This window comes from Emydura macquarii, unplaced genomic scaffold (assembly GCF_026122565.2).
Source record: "Emydura macquarii macquarii isolate MOO-44397 ecotype Brisbane River unplaced genomic scaffold, CSIRO-AGI_Emac_v2 contig_1110, whole genome shotgun sequence".
Taxonomy (NCBI): Eukaryota; Metazoa; Chordata; order Testudines; family Chelidae; genus Emydura; species Emydura macquarii.
In genome coordinates, this window is record NW_027131247.1 from 397,387 (window position 1) to 422,767 (window position 25,381).

General features: G+C 43.8%; 1 protein-coding gene across 10 annotated transcripts in view; it reads left to right on the top strand.

Annotated features, from left to right (window-relative positions):
- AAK1 (AP2 associated kinase 1) overlaps nt 1-25,381 on the top strand; it is a 97,380-nt gene that overhangs the window by 11,562 nt on the left and 60,437 nt on the right. For all 10 annotated transcript variants that reach the window (XM_067545818.1, XM_067545817.1, XM_067545821.1 and 7 more), the window contains exon 3: nt 23,952-24,070. In XM_067545818.1, coding sequence (XP_067401919.1) covers nt 23,952-24,070 — 119 coding nt within the window. The remainder of the gene's footprint in view (nt 1-23,951; nt 24,071-25,381) is intronic.

Below are 25,381 nucleotides of genomic sequence, written 5' to 3' on the forward strand. Positions count from 1 at the left end.
AATATTCAGAAGGGTTTTAATGAATTATTTATTCAGGCTGACCTGGCTTGTGTATAAGATGAAACTGGGCTAAGAAATTCTAGCGTTGTGAGTCACACCCTGGTTGCATATATGCAGGTCATTTCAGGGCCCATTATATGACAATAAGCTGTTTGGTTTTAACAACTGTTGCTACCAGTTGAGGTGCTCAGGAGATCAGGGCTCAGTTCACATCTCTGCCACAGACTCCCTGTGTGGCCTTGGAAAAGTCACTTATGCTGCAGTGTGAGGTACAATTGTAGTACTAGCTTAATTTACACTAGCACAACTCCAAATTGCAGTGTAGACGTGGAGTTTGTGATCCCCTCTGTTCCAGTGTGGTATGTATATGGTAAATAAACAAGTGAGTTAATAGTATACCCAGACTGTGAATCACTGATTTCTCCTCCAACGGAAGCCAGTCTGTAGGGCACCAATGTCTGCTCCTGCTGTGGGAAAACCATAAAACCATTTTCCTACTGATTCACATCAAGATGCTGCACTACAAAGGGAAGGCGTGAAGCTAGTGGTGGAGATGGAGTCTCAGATCGCTTAGGTATGTTCTATGGGCTTCCCCAGTTTAGGAAAAGAGGGTGAGGTGCGGTTGGCATTAGCTAACATATTAGCTACCTCAACCTTTCCTTTTTTCTTCTTCATCTTAATCCAGACATATTAAATAAGTGGGTCCCTAGTTTGAAATGTTCTGGGTTTCTTACAGTTTTAGCCTCTCCTCTGACCTTCCTGGCTTTTCATGGTGTTTTGTTTACACCCCATCTCTCTCCCCTACCACCAAATATAATATTCTAGTACGGATTTTTACCTTTAAATTGCTTGCATAGTTTCAAATATAATTTTCACTTCACTAAAGTTATCTGCCCAGGGACTGATTTGGGGAAATGAAGGGTTAAATTGATCCTGCCAGGAGATTCCAGGGTGTGTGTCTGTCAGACCAGAAATTGAAATCCTTAGGTCTCTCCTTTGTGTTGGATAAGTGTCTTTCTAGTTCTCCTACAGTTCTGCCAGTTTTGAATGTTCAGAAAGGCATTCTTCTCACTTTCAGATCTTAGATAAATTTCTGTTCAGTTCTGTAGTGACTCTAATGATCCATGCTTGAACAGAAATGTGACCTTCAGCTTAAAATAGTTGTTATTGGTTATTCTTCTTCTGGCCTAAAGCCAACTTTAAAAAGTAAGATTTTTTTTGTTTTGTTTGTGTTTGATGTTTAAAGATCTGATACTGAAGATAAGTGTCGCAAGGCAGTTCTATACCCCTCCGGAATTTAAAACTTTTACAGTGCCTGTTCACCAATAGTAGGAACATCGCCAAGATTTCACACTGAACTGCTACAGAAAGCTTTCTGAATCCATCAGATTTTACACAAATGTGTGTTTTATAGCTGGCAAAGTGTTGGGTTTCAACTTCAGTATGCATGTTCTGAAGGATGTTGTCACGTACTAGCATACACTGGTTTCTTTTAGGGGTCTGCTTCCCCTGAGGACGGACTGATTGATTGATTTTTTGCATCCCTTTCTGGGATAGCGAGATGAAATTGTATCACATACGTCTCCCTTTCATCTCATCCGTCCCAGTTTCATGGCCGCCTACAAACCTCCCTGAAGACCTGTTCTGTTCAGCAAGGCCATCTGGAACTTCACATAGGGCTGAGGATGGAACTCGCGTCCTTCTGCTTCGAAAGCACAGCCCCTTCCACTGGGAGGGGACTTGTGTTAGCAGTATAGGACGCAGAGTGGAGCGGTGCTCAATCCGTCCTGGTCGGGGCAGTGATGTGCACATATACAGTACAGTTCATTACAGCAGCATCCACTGATCGTGTCTATGGAAATCTCAGTGCTGGGTAATCACATCTAAGATGGAAATAAGAGATCTACATCACACTTAACCTTCGTACCACTTTCTGAATATCAGTCCCAACAATACCCCAACGAGGTGTGTTAACAGCTCTATCCCCATTTCAGAGATGCGTGTCCCTAAGTTGGTAGGTTTCTGAGCCAGATCCCCAGTGGATGTAAATCGTCCGAGCGGCACTGACTTCCATGGACCTTTCCCGATCTATGCCAGCTAAGGAACTGACACCTAGTTTCTGGTTTGGTGCCAAACCCTGAAGGTTGAGACTTGCCCAGGGTTTCAGAGGGGGTCCGAGCGTGTGCTACAGCTGACATGTGACTTGTCAATGCTGTGTTTAGACTACCAGCTCCTATCTGAGTCAAAAACAAGCAGGCAAGACTAGGGCTGGCTGTAGATAAGAAGTAATCACTTCTACTGGGCGCTGCTAGCATTTGATGTTAATCAAGCAGCCTTAAAATCCAAGTCTGCAAAGCTTGTTACTTCCTCCGAGGTGCAAAGTCTCCGTCAGAGCACAGAGCTCAGCTTAATGTACTTGATTATGTACTTTTCTCAGCTGGACAGTCTGTTGGCAACAGATGGGCTTTTTTGGTTCTGAACTGGGCTTTTTGGTTTGTTTAAAAACAATTTAAAAAAAAAAAATTAAAAGAAAAACCTTGGGAACACTCCGTGGTATAGAAACTTGGGCTGCTATTAAATCGTGAGATCAGTCTCTGGTCTCTGCCACATGAATCATTACTTGTTCTTTTGTAGCCAGAAACCTCAGTGCTGTGGATTCTTTGCTTTACCTCTTTTTGTTCTCCTGGTGGATTGGCCAACGTATAGCCGTCAATGGAGTTGGATGTGTGCGGTGGCCATTTCTGTTTCTCTCACGTGCACTCATCGACGAGTACCTCCTAAGTGCTACTGGAATAGAAATAAAAATGTCACTTCCTGCATCTGTAGTCACCAGAGACACCCACCCACATTCATATTTGGCTTAATCCATTGAGCTGGATGAATCCTCCCCAGAAGCTTTGACTCTTTTTTTGCTGTGATCATGCTCCTGCTGATCCTCCACATCTCGGGAGGTAACATGGTCCAACGGATGCGATGTCTGACCGGGACTCAGGACACCTAGCTTCCATTCCTGCCTCTGCCACTGACCTGGTCTATGACCTTGGGAAATTCACTTCATGGCTCTGTGCCTCAGTTTCCCTCCTCTAGAAAGCAGAGAGAATACCCATGTGCCTTTGGACAGCACTTGAGGTTTGTGGCTGAGAAGTGTCCTAGAAGAGGTGATTTGGTCTATTACGGGAGATTTCTCAAAGGCACAGGCAGGCGTTGGGCACCTGACTCCTACTGACATTCGATAGGCGTTAGGCAGCCAATTGCCATGTGGAGCTTTTGTAAACCTCGCCTATTGCTATTCTCCCCGGAGGACTCAGTCCTCCCGTATCAAATGGCTGCTGTGCAGAGGATCCTCATTTGGGAGCCTCAATTATGGGTAAGAGATGCCAATTACAACTGTCTAGCGCCAGGGCATTGTATAGGTCTGCACTGCAATAGCCTGTGCTCACAGGATGTACTGTAAGTAAGCCCTCTTGGTACATATTGAATCAACTGCTATATAGCACATCTTTCCACCTGTAAAGTGCTGCATTCACTCTCATAGACCAATACAAATAAGTAGGCCATTGGACCCAGAGGATTATGACATCAGATTGGGAGTAAGAAGCAGGTACTTAATGAAGTCCTAAACCATGAGAATCCTGGTGTCTTTCCATTCCAATGTAACTAGTAATAAAACAATACAAACTGAGAAATACAGAGTGACCCAGGCAAAACTGCTTCTGTTTCACCATCGGACAGCATTGTGCCAAAGGGCAGCAACTTATTGCAATGAGAAGGGAAAAAGTGGTTCATGGAAAAACTTGCCTCCGCTCCTCGATCTTGTTATTTCAAGTAGATCCTTTCAAGGTTCAATCAGCTGGGCTCTCTGTGGCCTTGGTGGGAAATCCTCTTATCCATACAAATTGTAAATGTAGGCCAAAAAGCTTTTAACAGCCATGCAAGTGGGAAAAGCCAGAGAGCCTCCAACGCTTACGTTATTCTCTCGCTAGGGTGGAGGGGGTCAGGTGAAAGGCTAAACATTCTTAGATCAAAGCAGTGGTCCTGTGGTTATCTGTATTCAGCTGAAATGGCTTATATATCCTAGCCTGGAAGGATGAGAACGCTGTACGTAGAGCCGATGGGCTTTTTTACAAGGTGTTTCCAGTACATGAACACACTGCTTTATGTCTTACAAATAGAGGAGGTAAGAAATGCTGTGTATACAGCATACTGCTACTAATTACTGTCCTTTTCACCACAGTGCAGAACTGTGTGTGTAACACTTAGATGGACAGACAATATAGCTAGAGTTCATGTTTTATAGCACCCAATCAGGGCCGACCCTAGACTAAATGGCGCCACAGGCCAGGGGTGTTTTTGGCACCCTCCCCTCACCCCGTTTGTTGTTAAATGTTTGAATACCTTATTTTTTTTATTGCATTGGTAGCCCATTTCATGACTTTCATACTAACATCAAGAAATTGAACTGTGCCTTAAACTATAGAAGCTGCATAATGGAGTGGAGAGGGCAGATGCTGGGGCATGGCTGTGTCTAACAGGAGGTGGGGCAGTCTTGGGGAAGCTCCACCTCTTTCAAAATGAGGTATGGGGCCTTTTCTGTCCATGAAGAGCCAACAGGAGCTCAGATTTCAAGGTTGCCCCCCCCTAAAGTGAACGCGAGAGAGCTTTCAGAAGGATGTATGGTTGAGCTGATACTTTTGGGATTTGAACCTGTGACTACAGGGAGTTAGGCCAAGGGCTTCAGCCCATTTTTAAAAGGGATGGGAAACAGCTGAGGAAGGGGGGAGTTGGCATCTGGAACTGGAGCTCAGAAGGCAAACCCACACCACTTTCACTAGTGCAGTGTCTTCTTGCAGGCACTATATTAATACAGAGCAATTTCCTTGTCTGGTGGGGGAATAAATAAACTGGCAGACGTGGCTTTAAAGCAAGATACTTTTATTGATGGATTTTTTCCCATATGAACATCCAAAGGCCCCTTCGCTGTACAGACCTGCTTTCGGAACACACAGCACGCACTTTAACCCTTTCAGTCAGAGCTACGGAATCCGTCCCATCATGTGCACTTGCTATGCAGGCCTTCACTTAATATGGCTAGTATTTCCTGTATTATTCAACTAATCTGCATTTCTTGTGGACAGCTCCTTATTTAACTACTTTACCTCTCATAAAACTATTTAATCCCAGGCTCTCTGACTCTAACAGCTCAGGCATTTCCTTTAAATACTGTGTGTTTGGAAATTCGGTTGCAAGGTGTCTGGGTGTGTGACTGCCAGTCACCAATGCAAGGAAATAGGAGTGGAGACTGAAATCCAGTCTGAGCTGGTAAATCTCAAATTGCACCAGTGTCTTCCCTTTTTTTATTCTTCTTCTTCCGCAATGATGGAGGATGTGGAATTTACAATCTTAACTCTAAATCTGCTTCGTTCTTGTGGCTTTCTAATTAAATCTCAAACACTGTTTAAATTAGAACCTGACTTTAAAAAAAAAAATACTGAGGTCCTGGTACTTCCATTAACACCATGAGAGGTAAGATGCTTGATATTGTAAATAATAACTAACAGCTGGGGACAGTGGATATTGATTATCCCAACTCTTTTTTTGCTATGAGGCAAGGGCATAACCTGTTGTAACTGATACGGGGAAGGAAATAGAAGTTAAATTCCTACCACTCCTTTGTGTCACGCTATCACCCTAATAATTGGGACTTCGTGCTCTAAGACTACCTAAAGCTGTTCTCCCCTAGATGTGGGGATGAGGCTGGAACGTCAGGGAGGAATTCTGGGGTTTCTTGTTTCTCCTGCACTGTTTGTTCCAAGTCACTTAACTTCTCTGTGTGCCACCGCCCACCTTCTGTAAATTGAACTTAATGCTTCCTTATTCCCACCGCCTTCTTAGTACAGTAGAAGCTCAGAGTTACGAATACCAGAGTTACGAACTGACCGGTCAACCACACACCTCATTTGGAACTGGAAGTATGCAATCAGGCAGCAGCAGAGACCAAAATAAAAAAGCAAATACAGTACAGTGCTGTGTTAAATGTAAACTACTTAAAAAAAAAATAGGGGAAGCAGCATTTTTCTTCTGTATAGTAAAGTTTCAAAGCTCTATTAAGTCAGTGTTCAGTTGTAAACTTTTGTAAGAACAACCATAATGTTTTGTTCAGAGTTACGAAAATTTCCGAGTTGTGAACAGCTTCCATTCCCGAGGTGTTCGTAACTTTGAGGTTCTACTGTACTTACAAAATTCTCTGTGGCCCAGTTCTGCTCTGGGTGAAATTCTCTTGATTGAATGCAGCTGTGTGTCTGTGGGCAGAATCCAGGCCCTCAGCCTGTTCCAGAATTTGGGGGACCAAACTGCGCTCACGTATATGAAGTTTCAGCCCATCAAGAAGCCAGCTTTATCATAAGAACCAGCATATATCGAACTCTCCTCCTGAAGTGCCCCATGGCTGAAACTTCCAAAGGCACATAGGGGAGTTATGCATTCAGCTCCCATTGAATTGCACATGGAGTTGGGCACCTAACCCTGGGCTCCTTTAAAAATCAGCATCCACAGCTCTGTTCTCTATGGGTCTGAGCCACGGCCCATTGAAGCCAATGAAAAGATTCCCATGGACTTTGAACCAGGCCCTAAACAAATAAGAATTTATTAGATCCACAGTGCAACAAAGGAACTGTCCTTTCCCTTCGAAAAAGATTCATTGGACAAAAATTATTTTAATGTACATCAAGTATTTGGCATAGATTGTGAACCCTTCGGGATAGGGGCCATCTTTTTTTGTTCTGTGTTGGCACAGAGTGAGATCCTGGTGTCTGACTATGGCTCCTAGGTGCTACAATAATACAAATAATGTGTAATAATCATAATAATTTGAAGAGAAAATTGAGCTGCTTTGTAAAGTCACTCAACTTCCATGTTCCTCAATTTCTCCATCCGTAAAATGGGGATAGTGATACTTACGTGGCTTTTGTTTAATCACTTTGAGCTCCATTGATAAAAATAGCTATAGAAGAGCCAAGTATTATTGGCCTATTCTGTCTTTTGGGGTAAGCCATATCTAAAGGCTGAATTCACCGCTGGTCTATAGTAGTTACTAAACAGTAGAACGTGGCAGCTAATTGCTTATGCTTGAACTTACCCTAACCATTTCCCTTGGCTTCTTCCTTTATTGCAACAGGCAGATGATTCCAAAGTTGTGGTTTACTGAAACCGTCTCTCTGTAAAAGATGTTCCAGAATTAGCACAATGCGTACTGATCTTGGAAAACTGCTTGGTGTGTTAACTGAAGAACAGGGAAGATGAAGCAAACTCAAGAGAGGTGTCAAAGGTGCAAGAGTGGCAAGCCCCTTACAGAAACGAGGAGAAAATAAGTTGTCATGCCCAATAATGGACTAATTTGTTGTGTTGATGGAGTCGAGTGGCTCTGGTGGGTAGGACCCTGAGGTGAAAGAAAAGTCAGGAGCTATATCTTAGTCATGCTCTAGGAATGGGAAGCTGCTCATACATAGAGCAAGAGAATCATTATGGTTTTCCTGTAACTGGATCATAGTATCTTGGTTTTTTAAAAAACGTCTGATGTGGTCAAGCAAGCCTGCTCCTACCACAGCTAGGAAAGCAAACTGTAAGGTATTTTTAGCTTGCACGATAGGGTAAAATATGACATAATCTTTGATACGTGGTATTTTGATTTTGTAAATTAAGAAGAGTTTAAGCCCCAGTTCAGCCAAGCACTTAATTTCAGACACATGCCTGTGCTCAAAATTTAAGCTTGTGCTGAAGTGCGTTGCCCTATTGGGTCTCTACCGATGATCCCTGGAGGCTGAATCATTTCACAGGATCATCCACTGCATTTGGAGGCGGGCAGCTGCAGAAAGCTCTGTTGCCCACTTGGCTTCTCCTTGTAATATGCTCTCGTTACTTGAATGTGGATATTCTGCAATAGCCCCCGCGCTAGAGGATCAGGGTGGAGGGTAGAGCTGATGTGTGAGGGGGGAAGGGGAAGAAATGGAAAGACTCTTCATGGAAAAATATAGAAATTCTTTCTCTGGCTCTAGTGGGGGAGAACTGAAAGGGGGTAGAAATTGTTAGAAATAATCAAACAGGTTGTCCCGGGGGTGGATTGGGGAGACGGAACTCTTTAATGCCTGCTCGTTCCAGATCGGTGCCGCGAGTGAGCAACGAGGGGGTTACTTTACAATTCTTTTATCCATAACAGTATGTAAATGTATACATTTCCAGCAACTCCCCGTAGACCCTTCTTTGGTTACATTGACACCTATAACATGAATATTAACAACTACATAATGAATATAATTATACCCGCCCCTGTTTGCTGTTTACAGGATTACCATACAGAGGGCAGGCACATCACCTTAAGACCTATACATTTTACACTTACATTCTTTGAAGTAAAGGCATGCCGGGGGGAGAAGCAAGATAATGCTTTCTTCTCACCAAAAGGTCTTGCACAGAAATAGCAATAGACTCGTCTCCTGCGCAGATGGCCAGGAAGGGAGGAGAAGAAGAGAGAGAAGAGATTCTAGCTAAAATTCACACCAATTAACAGAAACCAGGTTTGCCCTTGCTTTGACCCTGTTCCCTTAATTTAGGCCTGACCACTTGTCCGGCTTTTAACTCTTCACTATCCTACAGAAATGAAAAGGGTGGGGAAGAAAACAATGTAGGTTAAATGTATAAGGGAAGAAAGAGAGGCTAAATTGCATGAGAAAAAGCAATATGACTTTGAAGAGAAGGATAAACGGTCAATTGACAGGAAAAGATGCTGCAAGACTGAATCATAGGAATTGTCAGACTAGATCAGACTTGTGGTCCATCTAGTCCAGTATTTGGTCTCTATTAGCAGCCAGGACTAGATGCTTCTGGGGAAGGTGGAACAAACATTGAAAAGATGCGTAGTCACATTGCCTAGTGCACTACTAAAAGGTGCTCAGATACTGTGGTGATGAGCGTGGTGTAAGAACCTATGTAGAACAGAACCCTGCAGTAAGCAGATGGGGGACAGATTATCCCTCGTATTAGGTCTCACCCTGGTCTCTAATGGTTAGAGATGGGCTAAAACTCTGAAGCACGAGGTTTAAAATCCCTTCCAAAGTGTTTGTTAAGTATAACAGGATATTTCTCTGTCTGCATATAATTACATGCATACACAGACTCAGAGACCTTAAGGCCAGACGGGATCATCTACTCTGACCTCTTGCACATCTCAGGCCACAGAACCTCACCCACCCACTCCTTTAATAGGCCCATAACCTCTGGCTGAGTCACCTCAAATCTTGATTTAAAGACTTCAGGTTACAGAAAATCTCCCATTTAATCTAATTCAAAGCAGCAAATGACCCACGCTGCAGAGGAAGGCAAGAAACACCAGAGTCTCTGCTCATCTGATCCCAAATATGGCAGTCAGTTCGACTTTGGACATGGGGGGGCAAAAGCACCAGCCAGACTCCTTGGAAAGAATTGTCTGTATTAACTCAGACCTCTCTATCTAGTGTCCCATCTCTGGCCATTGGAGATATTTGCCAATTGCTGTCATGGATGGGCTGTATGCCATTGTAGGCAATTTCATCATACCATCCATCCCCTCTGTAAACTTATCAAGCTCCGTCTTAAAACAAGTTAGGTTCTCTGCCCACACTGCTGTCCTTGGAAGGCTGTTCCAGAACTTCACTTCTTTGATGGTTAGAAACCTTTTCATTTCAAGCGTAAACTTGTCGATGGCCAGTTTATATCCATTGGTCCTTAAATCATTTCTCTGCCTCCCCTCCATTTATCTCTCTGATGTATTTGTAGAGAGCAGTCATGTCGCCCCTCAGCCTTCATTTTGTTAAACTAAACAAGCCAAGCTCCTTAAGTCTCCTCTTGTGAGGTAGGTTCTTCATTCCTCTAATCACCCTAGTAGCCCTTCTCTGCACCTGTTGCAGTTTGAATTTATCTTCCTGAAGCATGGGAGATCAGAATTGCGCATGGGAGACCAAAACTTCTCACACTCACACTCACACTCACACTCACACAGAAGGCAAGATGGATAGTGTATACAAAATGAGACACAGCATTTTTTAATAGAAAGTTTACTTTAGACAGCTGGAATTGATGACTTAATAGTGGTTTGGCTGTTTCTAGCATAATAATTTCACTAGCTTTGGAAAGAGACAGGGTGATGCCTTCTCCCCAACTCTAACTGCCCTTGGATCATCCAACTTTGCCTCTGGAAAAAATGATGAGAAGGTTCCATAGGGAAGCTTGAAAATGCTTGGGGAGGGAAGGCGTAGAACTGTGCCCTGTACAATGATGATTACACGAATAAAACATGCGCCTAGAAAGGGATTGTGGCCTGTGCACCATTTATTCAGATGTAAACAGCACTTGCGTCTCTCAAAGGTGCTTTCACCATAGTTTTTATAGGGACATACTCTCTGTATAATGACCTAATTGCATTTGCGTGATGGTACTCCTACTTCTTTAACTTTCCTAATGACTCTCTTTGAGGGTGATAGATCAGTTTAGTGGGGCATTTTGTATGATGTAATGTGTTTTGGAAACACTAATGACTCATGGGGACTGCATTTAACTCTAGAGGTTCTTGTGTGAAATAACCCTGGTAAATGGGAATGAAAAGTTCTTCTCCCACAGAGAGAAAACAAATGGATTTTCAGTCTGGGTGGCTGAATTATTCTGAATGTTCTCTGATGTTTTCCTTTCAAACACAAAGTCTCCACAAGTGAGTGAGTTTCAGTGTGTGAGGATTGCTCCTAACCAACAGCAATTTGAGCTAGCTCAAAGCACGGTCTTTGCACTTCACTCTAAAAGGCACTGGACATGCATAAAAGCCTTGTATTCACAAAGCTACATTCTTAAAAAACAGCTGAATAAACAATTGTGCAAGAAGGCAACATAACTGCCTTGGGAGACAGGCGGTCTCTTTGAGGACTAATTATTTTTTTTCCCTGAGTCTTGTTCTAGTAGTGTAACTGGAAGTAAAACTGGTTGATCTAAGATACAGAGCAAAATCATTCTAAAGAACCTATGTGAAAATTACAGTGGAAATTTTTTTTTTTTTTTTTTTTTTTTTTTTTTGGTTGTGGTTTTTTTTTTTTGTTTTGTTTAACCCTTTCCCTTGCCGTGTTGTGACTCTGAACACAATTCCAGGGAAACCACTCCACAGTCTTGTTCCATTGTCCAGACTGGCTGGGAAAAGCAAGCTATTAAAGGGAATGGAGAAGGCAGTTGAGAAGAGCTTTGTAAAGTTGCGCTGGTTTAATTAAAGGGTTAGGGTTAGCTATTTCTTCTTTCTTTAATCTATTTCCCTTTAACTTGATCTAACTTTGGCTAATTTGGGCTCTGGCCTGCAGTGCTACAACAGCTGCTTATGGGTTACTGGGAGAAAATAACAAATTGGTTATACTTTGCAGCTCTGGTGATGGAATACAAATGGAAGTGACATCTACAGAGCCTGTCTTTCAATGACTGTTTGTTTTTTATTTGTACAAAATAATATTTCACTCTAGTGGAAAGGGCATAGCTGCAGCACCTGACTTTTTTTTTTTTTTTAATTGCTCTAATTTTGTAGATTCCCTCCTGCCCCCATTTCCCCCCAGGAGCTTAAAATAAAACAATCCAAGCAATAGACTCTTAATTCATTTTGATAGTTAGGTTTAGAATGAAACAGATTTTTAGGTTCATGAGGGTGGTTTGGTTTTTGGTTGTTGTTTTTGCTGGGAGTCCCAAGCTCAACTCAAAGTGAGCCGTGCTGAAGCAATGCCAGATTGGTTGCTGTCTGCTTGAGTCTCTCTCTGCCCCCAAGCAGACTTTTTCCTGGAGGCCCTGCTTCATCCGGGGCTGTGACAGTGAAGGCCCTGCTTTCTTCAACATCTCGTGAGGGGCAGCGAGTGGCCAGGGAAAAGAACAAGACCGTTTCTGATGGGTTGTGGTTTTTACGGCTCGTAGTTGCTGCTGTATTCAAGTTACAGCATGGAAAATTACCTCCCTTGCCTTGAGAGTTCTGGGTTCTGTTTTTTACTCTGGCACCAACCCATTGTGCGAACTTACACATCTCTGTGCTTCTGTTTCCTCTCCTACAATTTAAGGTCTTGTCTGTTTAGATTGTAATCTCTGATGAGCAGGGATTGTCTCTAACCGTGTGTCTTACAGTGCTCAGTACAGGAAGAAGAGCTCTGACGCGGGGAGTGGTGCCTTTCCTACCTCTGTTTTGGAGTTGATCTGTGTGCTAATGTACCATGCCTGCTCAAAAGTGGGTTCAGAACTCAGGTCTCATGCCTGACAAGCTTAAAATTGGCTTCCTTTACCTGGGAATTTACAGAGACAAACAGCCCGGTACCTGTCTGTCTAGGACGCTGCCTCTCTCCCTGTTAAATGCTGCCATGGCTGTGGAGGTGTTTACACGAACAGGGTTTCAGTTGAAGTCATCCAGGGCTAGCAGAATGTTCTGTGTTAGGGCCCCTAGATCTTTGAAACTTGCTTCCTCTTCAGGTCCGTAGCAGCCTGAGTTCATCAGCTTTCAGGGCATGCCAGGGGACCCCTTTTTTCTCCCTTCTCCACGAGGAGTTGGGTGCTGGGTAGTAGTGGTGTGAGGCTGGGGATTGTGTGGGGAAGTTGATTTGGTCTTGTTGCTTGGTTATTTGATTTGATTGGGGGTGACTGATGAGTCTGTGTCCCTTTTATAAGATGTATGTAGAGCATTGGATGGGTGCTCTTTTGTTGCAGAGTATGAAAAATCAAAACAATGGAATTAATATCCAGCTAAGACCTCCCTGTCCTCCAGAAAGCTTGAGAGCTCAGGTGGGCACTTAATTTCTCTGAATGGCACACGGTGGGCTATTAAAGTAACCAGAGCCACTTGCCGAGCAGTGTAATTGAGCGAAGAGCTGTGTTAATCAGTGCTGGGCGAACATATAGCTCAATCTCATTCTATTATCAGACCACTTGCTCTTGAAAAGTAAGACATTCCCCTGCCACTTGTTTCTGCTTTCCCTTCTTGGTATTAAATCAATGCACCAGGGTTTGTATTTTATTGGCGTGTGTAGCCTCCTCATTACAGCAGGGGAGGTGGGGACTCTTGGGGTCAATTAACTTCAATGGAGTGATGATGATTGATATCAGCGTACAATCTTCCCCCTGGGTTCTCTTTCTGGCTCTGCTACTGACTCCTCTTGTGACCTTGGGCAGCATCACTTAACTGGTCTGTGCCTGCTTCCTCCATCTGTCAGCTGGGAATGACCTCTGTCCTAGGGATGCTGAGAGGTTTACTGTTTAAAGCGCATTGGTTGAAAGGCACTAAGTGCAAAATGTTTGTTGTCTTCCTAAAACGATGGTGGTCCCAGGCCAAAAATTAATGCCACTGGGGTTTTGTCTTGCAAGGGGCAAAAGGATCGTGAACAGAAAAGAAATGAGGGGGCAAATAATGGAAACAAAATAGACTTCGTAAATATCAGCTGTTCAAAGTTCATACTTTAAAAAGTACATGGAAGCGATGGATTAGACCCCAGTTCAAACAAATGTGTACTGCCAACGGAGGGAAGATACTCCACTGATGTCTTACACCTTGTAACATTTCATTTTCAACAGGGAGCCCATGTGATCTGTAGTAAAACACTATACTAGTATTCTAATGTTCTGTTTTGCAAGGTGGCTTTTCCACTGCAGAACCAGTGTTTCTTGAGCAGAGTAAGAACTAACCAAGTGTCCCAGGCTGCCTTGTCTGCACGTAAAGGATTTGAAGGAACTTACTGAAGCGTATTTAGCTCTTGTGTCTAAACTTGACATGTTAATGAAATGCAGTAAAGATCCCGCAGCTAGATAGTGTTGTGAACATGTATATATGAGCCACTGCTCAACTCTGTGTCATAGGCCATATACTGCTTGTGGAGAGCCTTCTTTAGTTCAGATTTTAGGGGCCTGGATTTCTGAAGCAGGGGAATCTGGAACAAAGAAATGGCTATACTGAATAAGAACATAAGAAAGGCCATTGGGTCCGACCGACGGTCCATGTAGCCCAATATCCTGTCTTCCAACAGTGACCAGTGCCAGGTGCTTCAGAGGGAATGAAAAGAACAGGTGATCAACAAGTGATCCATCCTGTTGGCCAATAAAACTAGTGGTCCAGCTAGTCCAATATCCTGTCACTGACCCTGGCCAGCACCAGCTACATCCGAAGAAGGTAAAAGAAACCCTGCAGTTGATGGCTATGGGATAACCTGCTCCCGGGAAAAATTTCTTCCTATCCCTAATTGACTTAAGCTCTGAAATATGAGGATTTTGCATCCTTTTCAGAATCTCCTTACTATTCCAACTCCCAGTGATTGTGTCATGTTCTCCCTGTTGCTGTGAAAGTTCTCAGTGACCACAGTGTGTAGTAATCATGAAATCATAGGTGGCCACGCTTTTTAAATTTATTTTGCTACACAGGCTGTAATATCAGAGGCCTGATACTGAGCCCCCAAGCACCCACAGCTGCCAAGGAAATCAGTGGGTGTGCAGCACCTCTGAAAACGAGGCCATCCCATTCTAATTCTGCTGAGGAACGCAGCTGAAATAATACGCCCCCAAGTCTACTGGAAATGTCTCACTGTGGCTGTTCTGGCTGCTGTCCAGCTGCTCAGTAGCAGGGCTCATTTCCTTAGCCTGTTTTGTTGAACAGCATCACTGTTCTATGCAGTTTGAAGCGGTTGTGATAAACTTTCAGCAATCCATCGGGCGGCCCATTACTACCTTTATTACCTGGCTGAAAAATGTTCACTGGGTCTTGTATCAGCCACTTACTGAAAAGCCAGTACTAAACATGTAAAAATATAAGACTGTCCGGAATTACTCTTTTACTATTACGCTGGATTATTGGCCACAGTTGCCAATAAAAGTTCATCATGCATCAAGTATATTTGCTAGTTTAAGTGCACAAACTCCTAACCTTAAAATGATGACACTGCAGTGCTATTCTTACCTTGTTTCTCTGATGGAACAGAAAGATTTGTGTAAATACCCTCTTCTTTGGCAAGACGTGCTTCATTGTAAGTAGTCACTGCAAATGATCAAGTGGAAAGTTGGTGTTTGTTTTGTGGCCAACAATAAATTTGTAAGGCAGACGTTTGTCAGATGCTGAGTAGCCAAATAGAACTCCAAACCAGTGCCTCTCCTCTGGAGAGGAGATCCAATATGAGGCTGTGTCTTCCAGTTGTCTGTCTGAAATATTCCCATATCTTACTGCGATTTCAGCCTAAGCAGGGCCATGCTAGGTCTCTACTTGGAAAGAGAGGCTTGCAGTGAAAACCAAGTTACTGCAGGAAGTGGCGGTAGTGACTGGACAGGTGGCATTTTTCCTTGCATGTTGAACAAGTGCCACAGCGTCATGGTGGACAGTGCTGGGCTCCTGCAGGTGCCATCTTTTGAATGCAAATTAAAACGAGTATCCTGACCCACCTCTGATAATTACAGATCTCATGGCACTTGTTATAAGATCTGATGAGTTTACTCTGGTGTCCTAGCGAAATTCCATCCTGACTCATTGTGGTATTTACAGAGGCAGAATGTAAAATCTTCCCGTGGTATTAATTGACTCAGTATTCTTTTTTTTTTTTCTTTCTTTCTTTCTCTAAACTGTTGTATACTGCTACTATGTTCCACCGTAGAGGTGGCTGCATTTCAATGATGGGTGGAGTGAATTATTTACATAGGTGTGTTCTAATTGTGTATATATAACCATCTAGAACACACCTGTGTAAATAGTTCACTCCACTCATTACACACTGTATATTTATAAAGGGGAGAGGGGGGGAGAGAGAGAGTGTGTATTCTCTTACAGGTTTTTAAATGCTTGAGATATAAACAGGTCTCTTGCATTCAGAGGATGCCTTGTATGATAAGAAGAAATAGATTTTTTTGGTCATAAGATCACACACAAGCTTATAATTTAACTCCTATTTAGTTGGGTGCTGTAAACGTGCTTCCCTTCCATAGAGGCTTTATTAAGAGATCATGATGAGTCATACAGGCTTGAAGAGCAGAAGCCTCCTGTCACAGAACCTCTTGAGCCAATGGAGCTGAGGGCAACTGTAAAGGAGAACTGGAGGGTTCTAGTTCAAAACAGTATTTGGAGAAAGAAGAAGAAAAGGCAGGTCTTAGGTTCCTAAAATTCATAGTGCCTGTGGGGTTTCCAGGCACTTGAAAAACCAGGTGATAGTTGCTATAGAAATATCCTGTAAGGAAAAGGAGTCCTATGGTGGCTCTCAGTCACATGGAGATGAGCAAACTGCAGTTCTGTGTGCGTGCACTGCATTACTGGTGGTGGCTTGACTTCTCCCCCTGTCCTGCATTGCTGAGGTGCTTCCTTTCCAAGTCCATTTGGAGCATTCTGGGAACCCTGGTCCAGATGCCTTATGAATAGGCTTTGATCTTCGCTTCCTTGGGGAATTACACTGAAGCCAGTCTGTGTGTAACAGACATGATATGAAAGACAAAGGGCTATTGGTTTTTTCCCCTCAAGTCCATTTGTGGCTCCCATGTACCCACTTTGGACCAGGCACACAATTCATATTGTACCCAGATAGCTCTCCATCACAGGACTGTCTGAGCATCTTACACACATGAATAAATGAATTCATCTTCACACCACCCCTGGGGGGCCGGGCACAGAAAGGGGAAGTGACTTTGCCCAAGGCTGCACGGGGAGTCTGTGCCAGAGACGAGAACTGAACCCAAGTGTCTGGAGTCGCAGGCTGGTGCCGTTCCTGCGACACCAACCTTCTCCAAGGGATACTGTTCACAGTGAGTGTGCCTTTTCTGACTCCTTTCCTCCTTCGCTTTTTACTCTGCCACAAACCCATTCACACCTGCAGGATGACTCGACAGCTTGTTTCAGGTCAGGAGTCTGGACTTGACTCCTTTCAGCAGCATAATGGGTTAGTCTGTAACTAGGGTACGGCCCCACTGCTGTTGGTGTGGTGGTCGCAGCACGCGTGGACGTACGTGAGCTAGTTTTAATCTAGCCAGCATCGCAGTGAAGCGGCAGCAGTGCAGGGTCCTGGGCAGGTACTCGAGCAGCTGCCACTAAATGAAAGCTAGAGCGGTTTCTTAGACACCCCTGATTGTGGTGCAGACAGTGCTTTCAGCTCCTTTGTTCTTGAGCGGGTTTTGCTTTGCCAAGCTGCTGCCAGGGTGTGTCTCGGTCTCTGGATCACTTTCTTGTCATGTGCATCGCTCGGGGAGTGGACCTTTGCTGGGAGATCTGTCACCTGGCTGAACAATGTGCTGCTCCTGTGCCATCCGCCTGGCTTAAAGAATAGTTCTCGTTTGGCATGCCTGCAGAGGGGAAAAAACCCGAGCCTCAAGCTCACCGAAGAGCAGGGGCCTGGTTTATATTGGCGCTGATATAAGGATCCTCAATTCATGTTGACTTCAGTTGGTGTGTGGCTGCTCAGCACGTGTGACAATCAGGCCCTAAGTATCCAGGGAGCTTGTCCATGTCTTAGAATCATGGAAATGCAGGGCTGAAAGGGGACCCCGACGTTACAAGTCTGCTAGTGAGGCAGGACCAAAGAAACCTAGACCATCTCTGACAAGGCTTTGTCCAACCTGTTCTTAAAAAGCTCCAGTGGTGGAGATTCCGCACTGCTGCATCTTGATCCAAGCAGTCTGCTACTTTGATGGGGCAGTTGTGTGCTGGGGCCTCCAGGCTTTCTGGGGACACAGCAGCTGTCGTGTTCTACTGCATCATTTGATCTCTCTGCTCTGATGGTCTCTCACCTTTGCTGCTTCCTGTTGTTGTGTGCTTCTCTTTTCATTCCCATTCTCGATCTGCTAGCCGCCAGATGAAGCTTACTGAGCTCTAGATCTCTGCATTCCTGGTCCTTTGATCAAGCTTTGTAGTAAACTTCACCTGGTCTCAGTGTGCATGCGGGAGAGCCTCAATGGGATTAACCTTGAAACCTGGGTTGGAAAAAATCCCTTAGAACAGTAGGAGACTTTAGGAGGTCAATATGTTTGGCTTATCAAAAAGATAAAGATTACAGTGTGTACACTCTTTCGGGGGGAGAAAATACCAGGTACTAAAGGTACTTGAATCTATCCGAGAGAAACGTAACAAGAATGAAAGGCTGAAAGTTTAAAGCCAGACAAATGAAAATGTGTCTTGTTTCTCATTTTCAACAGTGAGGGTAATTTAATTGTTGGACCGAACTACCGAGGGGAGTGGTGGGTTGTCCATCTCTAAATGTCTGGGAAATCAAGCCCAAACGGCTTCCTAGAAGATGTGTGCTTTAGCCAAACACAAACTGGGCTCATTACAGGGTTAACCAAGTGAAGTGCTGTGACCTGTGTTGTACAGATCGGATTAGGTGATGGAATGATCCTTCTGGCCTTAAAGACATGAACCTCTTCTAAATGGACTCAGTTCCTTGTTTGATAGTAAATGTAATTAGTTGCAGTATATTTAAGATTGTTTTGCACTCTGATTAAACCAGAATTAATTTCGTGGTGAGTGAAGCCAGCCACTGTTACTAGTCAGGAATCGTTCCCCTAATAGCTGTATTTGCAAACAAATAAGCTAAATTCGTTTGAATTGCTTAAATTTGCAATCTTGTCAGTTGAAGTTAACAGCAGTTGAAAATGCTTGAGGAAAGGGTGCAAGAATTTAACTTCCTGGCACATTTTTTTAAGCTGTGCAATATAAGCATTAATGCTAACTTTAAAAAAAATTGTCCATCTTCCTGGACTCTGGCTGGGGAGAGTGTGCGCCAATTCCACTATAGAGACTCAACTCCCTTCGCTCCATGCAGAAGACACTCCAGTGCATGAAGCACCTTAAGCCCTAATGTGCCCCGTTTTTATGCTACTTTGTCAGAAGTAGACTCCATTATCTGCTACCCTTGAACCACTGGGGTCTGTCTAATTGAGCTTCTCCGTGGCATAGAATGCTTTTCTTTGCCTGGTGGCTTGGTTGTTTCCAACAGAAGTAGCTCCATGTGTATAGATATGTATATTCTAGCAGCTGTGCTCTAGGAGTGGCTTAGTTAATAGGCATGGCAACAGGAATAATTGCATTATTTAGGGGAATGTTGCCATTTCTGCAGGGTACATTGTAAGCAATGAATTAGTAGCTAGTTTTGTTTGTTTTTTTGGGGCGGGGGGCATCTCTACCCTTGAGCAGAATCATCAGTGCCGAGAGGGAGGAGGAGATTGTCCTAGGTATAGAAGAATTGTTTTTGTTTTGTTTATTTTATTTATTTGCAGCTGCTGCTGCCCCGTCTTTCTTTCCACCAAAAGAAACTGCTGGAATTTGATGTGAAGTGTTCTAAATGAGGATATGGTATCCTTATGATTTACAGGGTTTGCTGGAGTTGTGGGCGTAGAACTCAGTTTTCTGGGGCGGGTTTAACAGATGTTCATTGTAGTAGTGGTGTTGCCTGTCTGAATTATGAGATCTTAACAGTTCCAGATAGTTCTAGTGATGGATCAAATGCCATCAGCAGATTTGTTGTTGTTTAATTTCAAGCACAGAAAAACAGAATTCAGAGTACAAATCAGACTCGAGCTGCTCAAGGCTTCTTTCTAAACTATTTTTGATGGAAACTTTTAAAAAAATTTTTTTGCTGAAAGTGTCTGCTTTCTTGTGGAAAACTTCAACTTTTCATCCAAAACATTAAAAATCCGATTTGGCCAGGTGTTTTCAATGAAAAGTTGGAATTTTCAGGTGCGGGGCGAAATCCATTTTTCCAACTAGCTCAATGAAAAACTCTCATCAAAGAAACTGATTCAGTAGGATTGTAACACTTGTGTTCTTGGGCATTTGGTGTGTGGAAATGAAGGTAGCATTGCCAAGATGCATAAACCAGCTCTCCAAAACCAAAAAGCAGCAAAGCAAATTTTTTTTTATGGTAGAAGAATGAAGGCTCCTGCTTTGGTCCAAGATTTTCCAAGCGACTTAGTGATTTTTGAGTGCTTGGCTTGAGACGCTTCAAAAGGGCTTCGTTTTCAGGTGACTCAACCTGGGCAACCAAAAAATGGAAACCTCCCCAAATCACTAGTTACTTGTTACTGAAAATATTGGCCTTGGGTTGGAACAGCATCTGCAGGGCAGGTTCCACCTGGGGTCCTGTCCTAGTTTAAAATCTCTTCCCCCCCCAACTTGGCTGTAGTTGGGGATCTCACCTTGAGCCCTCACCATTAGTGGCATCTTTCTGGCCCCATGGGTAAGAGGGGCAGCGTGTGGGAAGTCCTTGTACCCAGGCTGCCTGCTGTCAGTTCTGTCCCTGACAATGCAAAAGCCAGTTCGGCCGCTTTAGAGGAACCTACAGTTGTTCTTTGATCCTGATCCTGCCAAGACTTGCAGTTAGCAAAACGTTAGTACCAGTTTCAATAGGCCCTACTGCTGTCATCCAGACTTAGACCTCACGTACATCCAATTTGTAAACAACCCACAAGCACTAGTTACTGTTAATCTGTCAAACACAAGTGTTTTTTAGTGCTAAATGTTACTCAGTAGGCTGCGGTTGTGCCTTTATGTAATAATATAGTGTGAAGAAACGGCACAGCACAGATGGGTCCCAGCTATGTGATTGCTACCTACACACAACATCCCAGGTCTAACTCTGAGGTGTCGGGTACCGGCCCCTGCTGGAGACCTGGTGCTCTATGAAAGCCACTTAATTTTTCATGACCTTCCCTAGGTACTATATCTGTATTTAACATCAGAGCTAAGGTTTGTAAGTGATCCCAGTCAAAGATGAATATTTCACCAGAGCCTGCCTGAGTGAAGTGTCGTCTCCCTTTGTATCCATAAACCTTCTGAAAGCTCTGTAAAGAGAGATGCTTGCTGTTAAATGTGTCAATTTGGCAGAAGCCATTCCACTACTTGTTTCAAGACTGCCGGGGGGGGGCTCATTCCACCTGCTCTTTTTCTCTTGGTGGGGAAGTAAAAGTTCCTTATCTGGCCTTCTTTCGTATGGTAAGATCTTGGGGGTGGGCGATAAGTCCACGATAAGTGATTTCCAGGCTTTGGTACTTAAAATGGCCAAACATCATGGCATCAAAAAGCAACGTTGCCTCGGTACCAGTCTAGAGTGTATTAGAGAACACGTTGGCTTAGGCATCCTAACAATGAATTTCAGTGACTGATTTCCCCCCATAAGATGACACATCTCTTTGCTGCTGCTGTGGAACCGAATTTCAGTTCACAAACTGAATTTTGTTCTGTCCTTGGCCACCTGGCTGCTGCCCTTGTAGCCTCTTGTTACCGAAGATCCCACCAGCGCGGTCTCCATTCATGAAATGCCTTCCATCTAGCATCTGTGGAGAACTAGGGCTGCAGGCCCACAGGGAGGTGGGCTCTTTAGTGCTGTCCGATCACTGCCTTGTTTTCAGCAACATGTGCTGCTTTATTGATGACTACTGAGAACCAGGCCGCTCAGCCCAAACTGCTATTTACAGAGCCTGTTGGTGAAAAGTACATTCCTGGGCTTCCCTTCTTGAGCTGCAATGACCAGGTGTTTCCCTGCCCTGAAGGAACCTGCATATTCCATGGTGCATGCACTGATCTCTTCACTGATGGCCCGATGTTTCACGGGACTGATGAAAGCAGTCACCTCTGTGCGCCAACCCTAGTGTGAGCTATGCACTGTGCAAGACCCAAGTGGGGAGAGAGTGCCTGAGTCCTTCCAGAACGCATAAAGCAAATGTTTCTCTTAGCCCCTTTGAAAGGGGCGCGTGGCATCGGTGGTGGTTGTGTGTTGTTTATATTATCGTAACTACCAGCAGCCATTGTCGTAGGTGAGGACCTCGTTGTACTTGATGCTGTAGAAACAGAAAAGTGGTGATGATGAAGCACTTGGTTCTCGGAATATATTAACTGGCCCTGCAGTGGGGATTATTTCCATCCCACCCCATTAGATTAAACGAAATTTAATTTTATTCTTGACTTGGTTGCCGTTCCAAATGTTGTACTTCAGAGCCACAGTAACAGGCAGGAATGTTTGAGCTAATGGGTTGGGGATTTACTACAGAGGAGATTCTCTACCCAAGAATGAACCTTTTTTTAAATGTCGTTAATACATGTTCTGTGCCTAAGACGTCCACTTACGTGGTGTAATGGTATCGAAAGGCCTGCCTTCTCCTCCCACCCCCAGACCTGCTGCCCTCAAAACCCACAAAAATGAATGATGTGGATTTGTACTAATGGGTGGATATGTTCTCAGTAATCCATTATAAATACAGCAGGTCTCGTGAATGAGGCACCAGGCTGGGACATGGCTGTGGGGATTCTGGGTTCAGCTCTTGGTTCTGCCCTAGACCCTTCACAAGTCACATAGGCTCTGATCAACAAAGCATTTAAGCACATGCTTAACTTCAGGCATGTAAAGAGCACTTCGCTGCATTGCTCCCTGGTCTCTTTGAGTGTGTCTACACAGCAACTAGAGAGCCATGGCTGGCATGTGCCAGCTGACTCCTGTTGGGGCTGCGGGGTTGTTTCATCCCTGTGTTTGGGCTCGAGCTGGAGCCTGGCTCTAGGACCCTGCGAGGTGGGTGGGTTCCAGAGCTCCCGTCTACGCCTACACAGCAGTGAAACAGCGCCGTGAGCCCAAGTCAGCTGGCATGGGCCAGCCACAGGTGTTCCTTTGTGGTGTAGACAAACCCTTTGTGCCTGGGTTTCCCCATTCTGTAAAATGGGTTAATAATAAATATCTAGGTGTGATTTAAAATCTAGATATGCTATGTGGGCCCAGTCATCATACAACCCATAATACCCCATCGGTAGGAAAGTTACTGTTATCCCCATTTGATAGATGGGAACTGAGGCACAGTGAGACTTCCTCAAGATCACACAAGGAGTCTGACCCCCAGGCTAGTGCTCTAAACACTATACAGTCCGTCCTCTCTTTCTCCCACCCTTGGTCTGTTTAGATCATAGTTCTTTGGGACATGGATGGTTTCTTCTTGTATCCTTCTGTACGAAGTACAGCCCCTATCCTGATCTCTGTTTGGGTGGTGCTTAAGGAGATGTTAGGTGACAAAGTCCAATAATAAATTCTTACTAGTAGCTTAGTAGTTTTAAGGAAATAGCTGCTATAATTTAAGCATGAAGAAATGTCCCTACACTGCTGTAGGCTGTCGTTTTGAGTACGTTGCTGTGTTGCGTTTTTTACCATTATGTGTCATTTCAATGGTACACTGAAGGCTCTCGAAATCACTCAGCCCACATTTATTTTGATCTCTAAAAGCCAGGTTCAAAATTTGGATGACAGATTCTAGTCTTCTTATTCCTGTCCAGCATGCCAAGTAGGAAGCCACTGGCTTTTTTCTTTCTGAGCACTGGTAATAAAGATGAAAGGCTTTCCTCATAAGCAGCTGCGTACGTTGTAGGGGTCATGCCTTCGCTAATAGTCGTGACCACAAAATGAATTGTGTAATGCCTTTTAAAGCAATACCATCAAACAATGCACGGGAGATTGCTTTGTGTTCCATGGGGGCAGGAATTGGGTTTCTAATGCGATTTGCAAAAGTGCTTCCAAAGCTGTGAACGCACTCAGCTTGAGGCATTTAGTACAGGCTGTGGATATTTTGTGGTTCGCTTTTCAGTAGAATGCAATGCTGCAGTTTTATAGTCCAGATTTCCTCTTCATCATGGAAACTAATGGTGCAATAAAAGATGTGGCATGCTAAGTAACTCGCATAATTGCTTGTTATTATTGATGCATTCTTGACTTAGTCTGCTAATTGAAAATTCGCCCCTTCAGACTCTTTATTTCCCTAAAATAACCATGTAAGTAGAGATGCAAGCTGCAGTGCTGGTCTGATCAAAGATACTGTCACTGTGGCTCTGAGGAGAGCTGCTGAATACCATCCTTATTCAGCGTATACCAACGAGGCTGTGAAATCAGCCAGAAGCCAAGTGACAAGGGGTTACTGAATGAGATGTTTCTTGTCTCTTGCAGGTGGATTTGCCATAGTGTTTCTGGTGAGGACTAATAATGGGATGAAATGCGCCCTGAAACGAATGTACGTCAACAATGAGTACGATCTGCAAGTCTGCAAAAGAGAGATTCAGATCATGGTAAGTCATGCTACTTTGGGGTCCTGCTTTGAGCAAGGAGGCTGGACTAGATGACCTCCTGAGGTTTCTTCCCACCCTAATCTTCTATGATTCTATGAAGTGTTAAGGCAAAGGCAATGTCATCTGGGATTGTGATCTGTCAATGTTGTCAACTCTTGTATTTTTATCACAAGTGGTGCAATATTTGGTTTTTTTCCTTTTTAAAATAAATAAAGCTCCTGGAGTCACATGATTAAGTGAGAATCTTGGCTTTCGTTATTTTTTAAGGTAAGTTTATAGCTGTTCTGGAACATGTGAACCCTAAAGTATCAAAATCCAGAAAGCAAATAAAAAGAACCCCAACCTATTCTATCTAAAATGTCAGGGATTTTAAAGCCAATCTCCTGATTTTTTGGAGGGGGCTTGACTAATAGTTTTTGAACACTGGAGGCTAGCAATTCTGAGCTTAGCTGGGTTGAAATCGATCAGCGTTTGAATGGAAGACCTACAAGCGGAGATGAGTCTGAGTCTCTGACCTTCAGGTTGCAGTCAGAACAAATGTTGATATGAGTATATGCTGAGTAGCTTTTGACTGTGCAGACCATAGCTGCTCTTACAACGGGAACTGCCTGTAATGGCCTTGAACAGTAGTCGGGAATATTACAAGTCATTAATTGGTCTCATTGGCAATTGCAGGCATAATTTAAATAGCTAGCGTTTTTTTGGATTATGTAAACAAGTTGAGAGGATGTTACTTTGTGCAGGCTGGAGGCTGCTTCCAGGGACGGCCATCTGGGCCTTTTAACCCCGTTTTGAACTTGGCAGCATGGGCGCTGAAATGGCAATTTAAGGCTTTTTCTCTTTTACCTTGAAATGCCCTAAAAGTTGAAGCCTTGTCCCATGGTGAATTTAAATTAGGTGTAGCCTTTGGAAAAAGGACATTTATGATGGAATCCTTTACCTGCAGCAGTACCAAGTGTGCCTTCTGTGTAGTAACTCGTGTGACTTTTAAGGCTGTGACTCTGCACAGGAGTTTGGAGTTAGCAGACCACACGATGCAGCACAGCTTTAATGGAGACCTCATTTTAGCTATCGATAATATTGTGTGAGCACACAGCTAAGATTTGACCTTGTATTAGATTTTATCAGTTATACTCAGAAAGTTTGTTTGCTTGCATTTTATCTGCTCACTTCTTTCCCTTGCCGAAGGAATGTAAATATCGGCATGATCTCATTTTAAAGTGGAGTCTAACCTGAAAGGCAACTGTGAAAATGGTAATACCTTACTTAGCAGGTCTGCTCCATGTCTGCATTGTGTCCTGTCTGTTCATC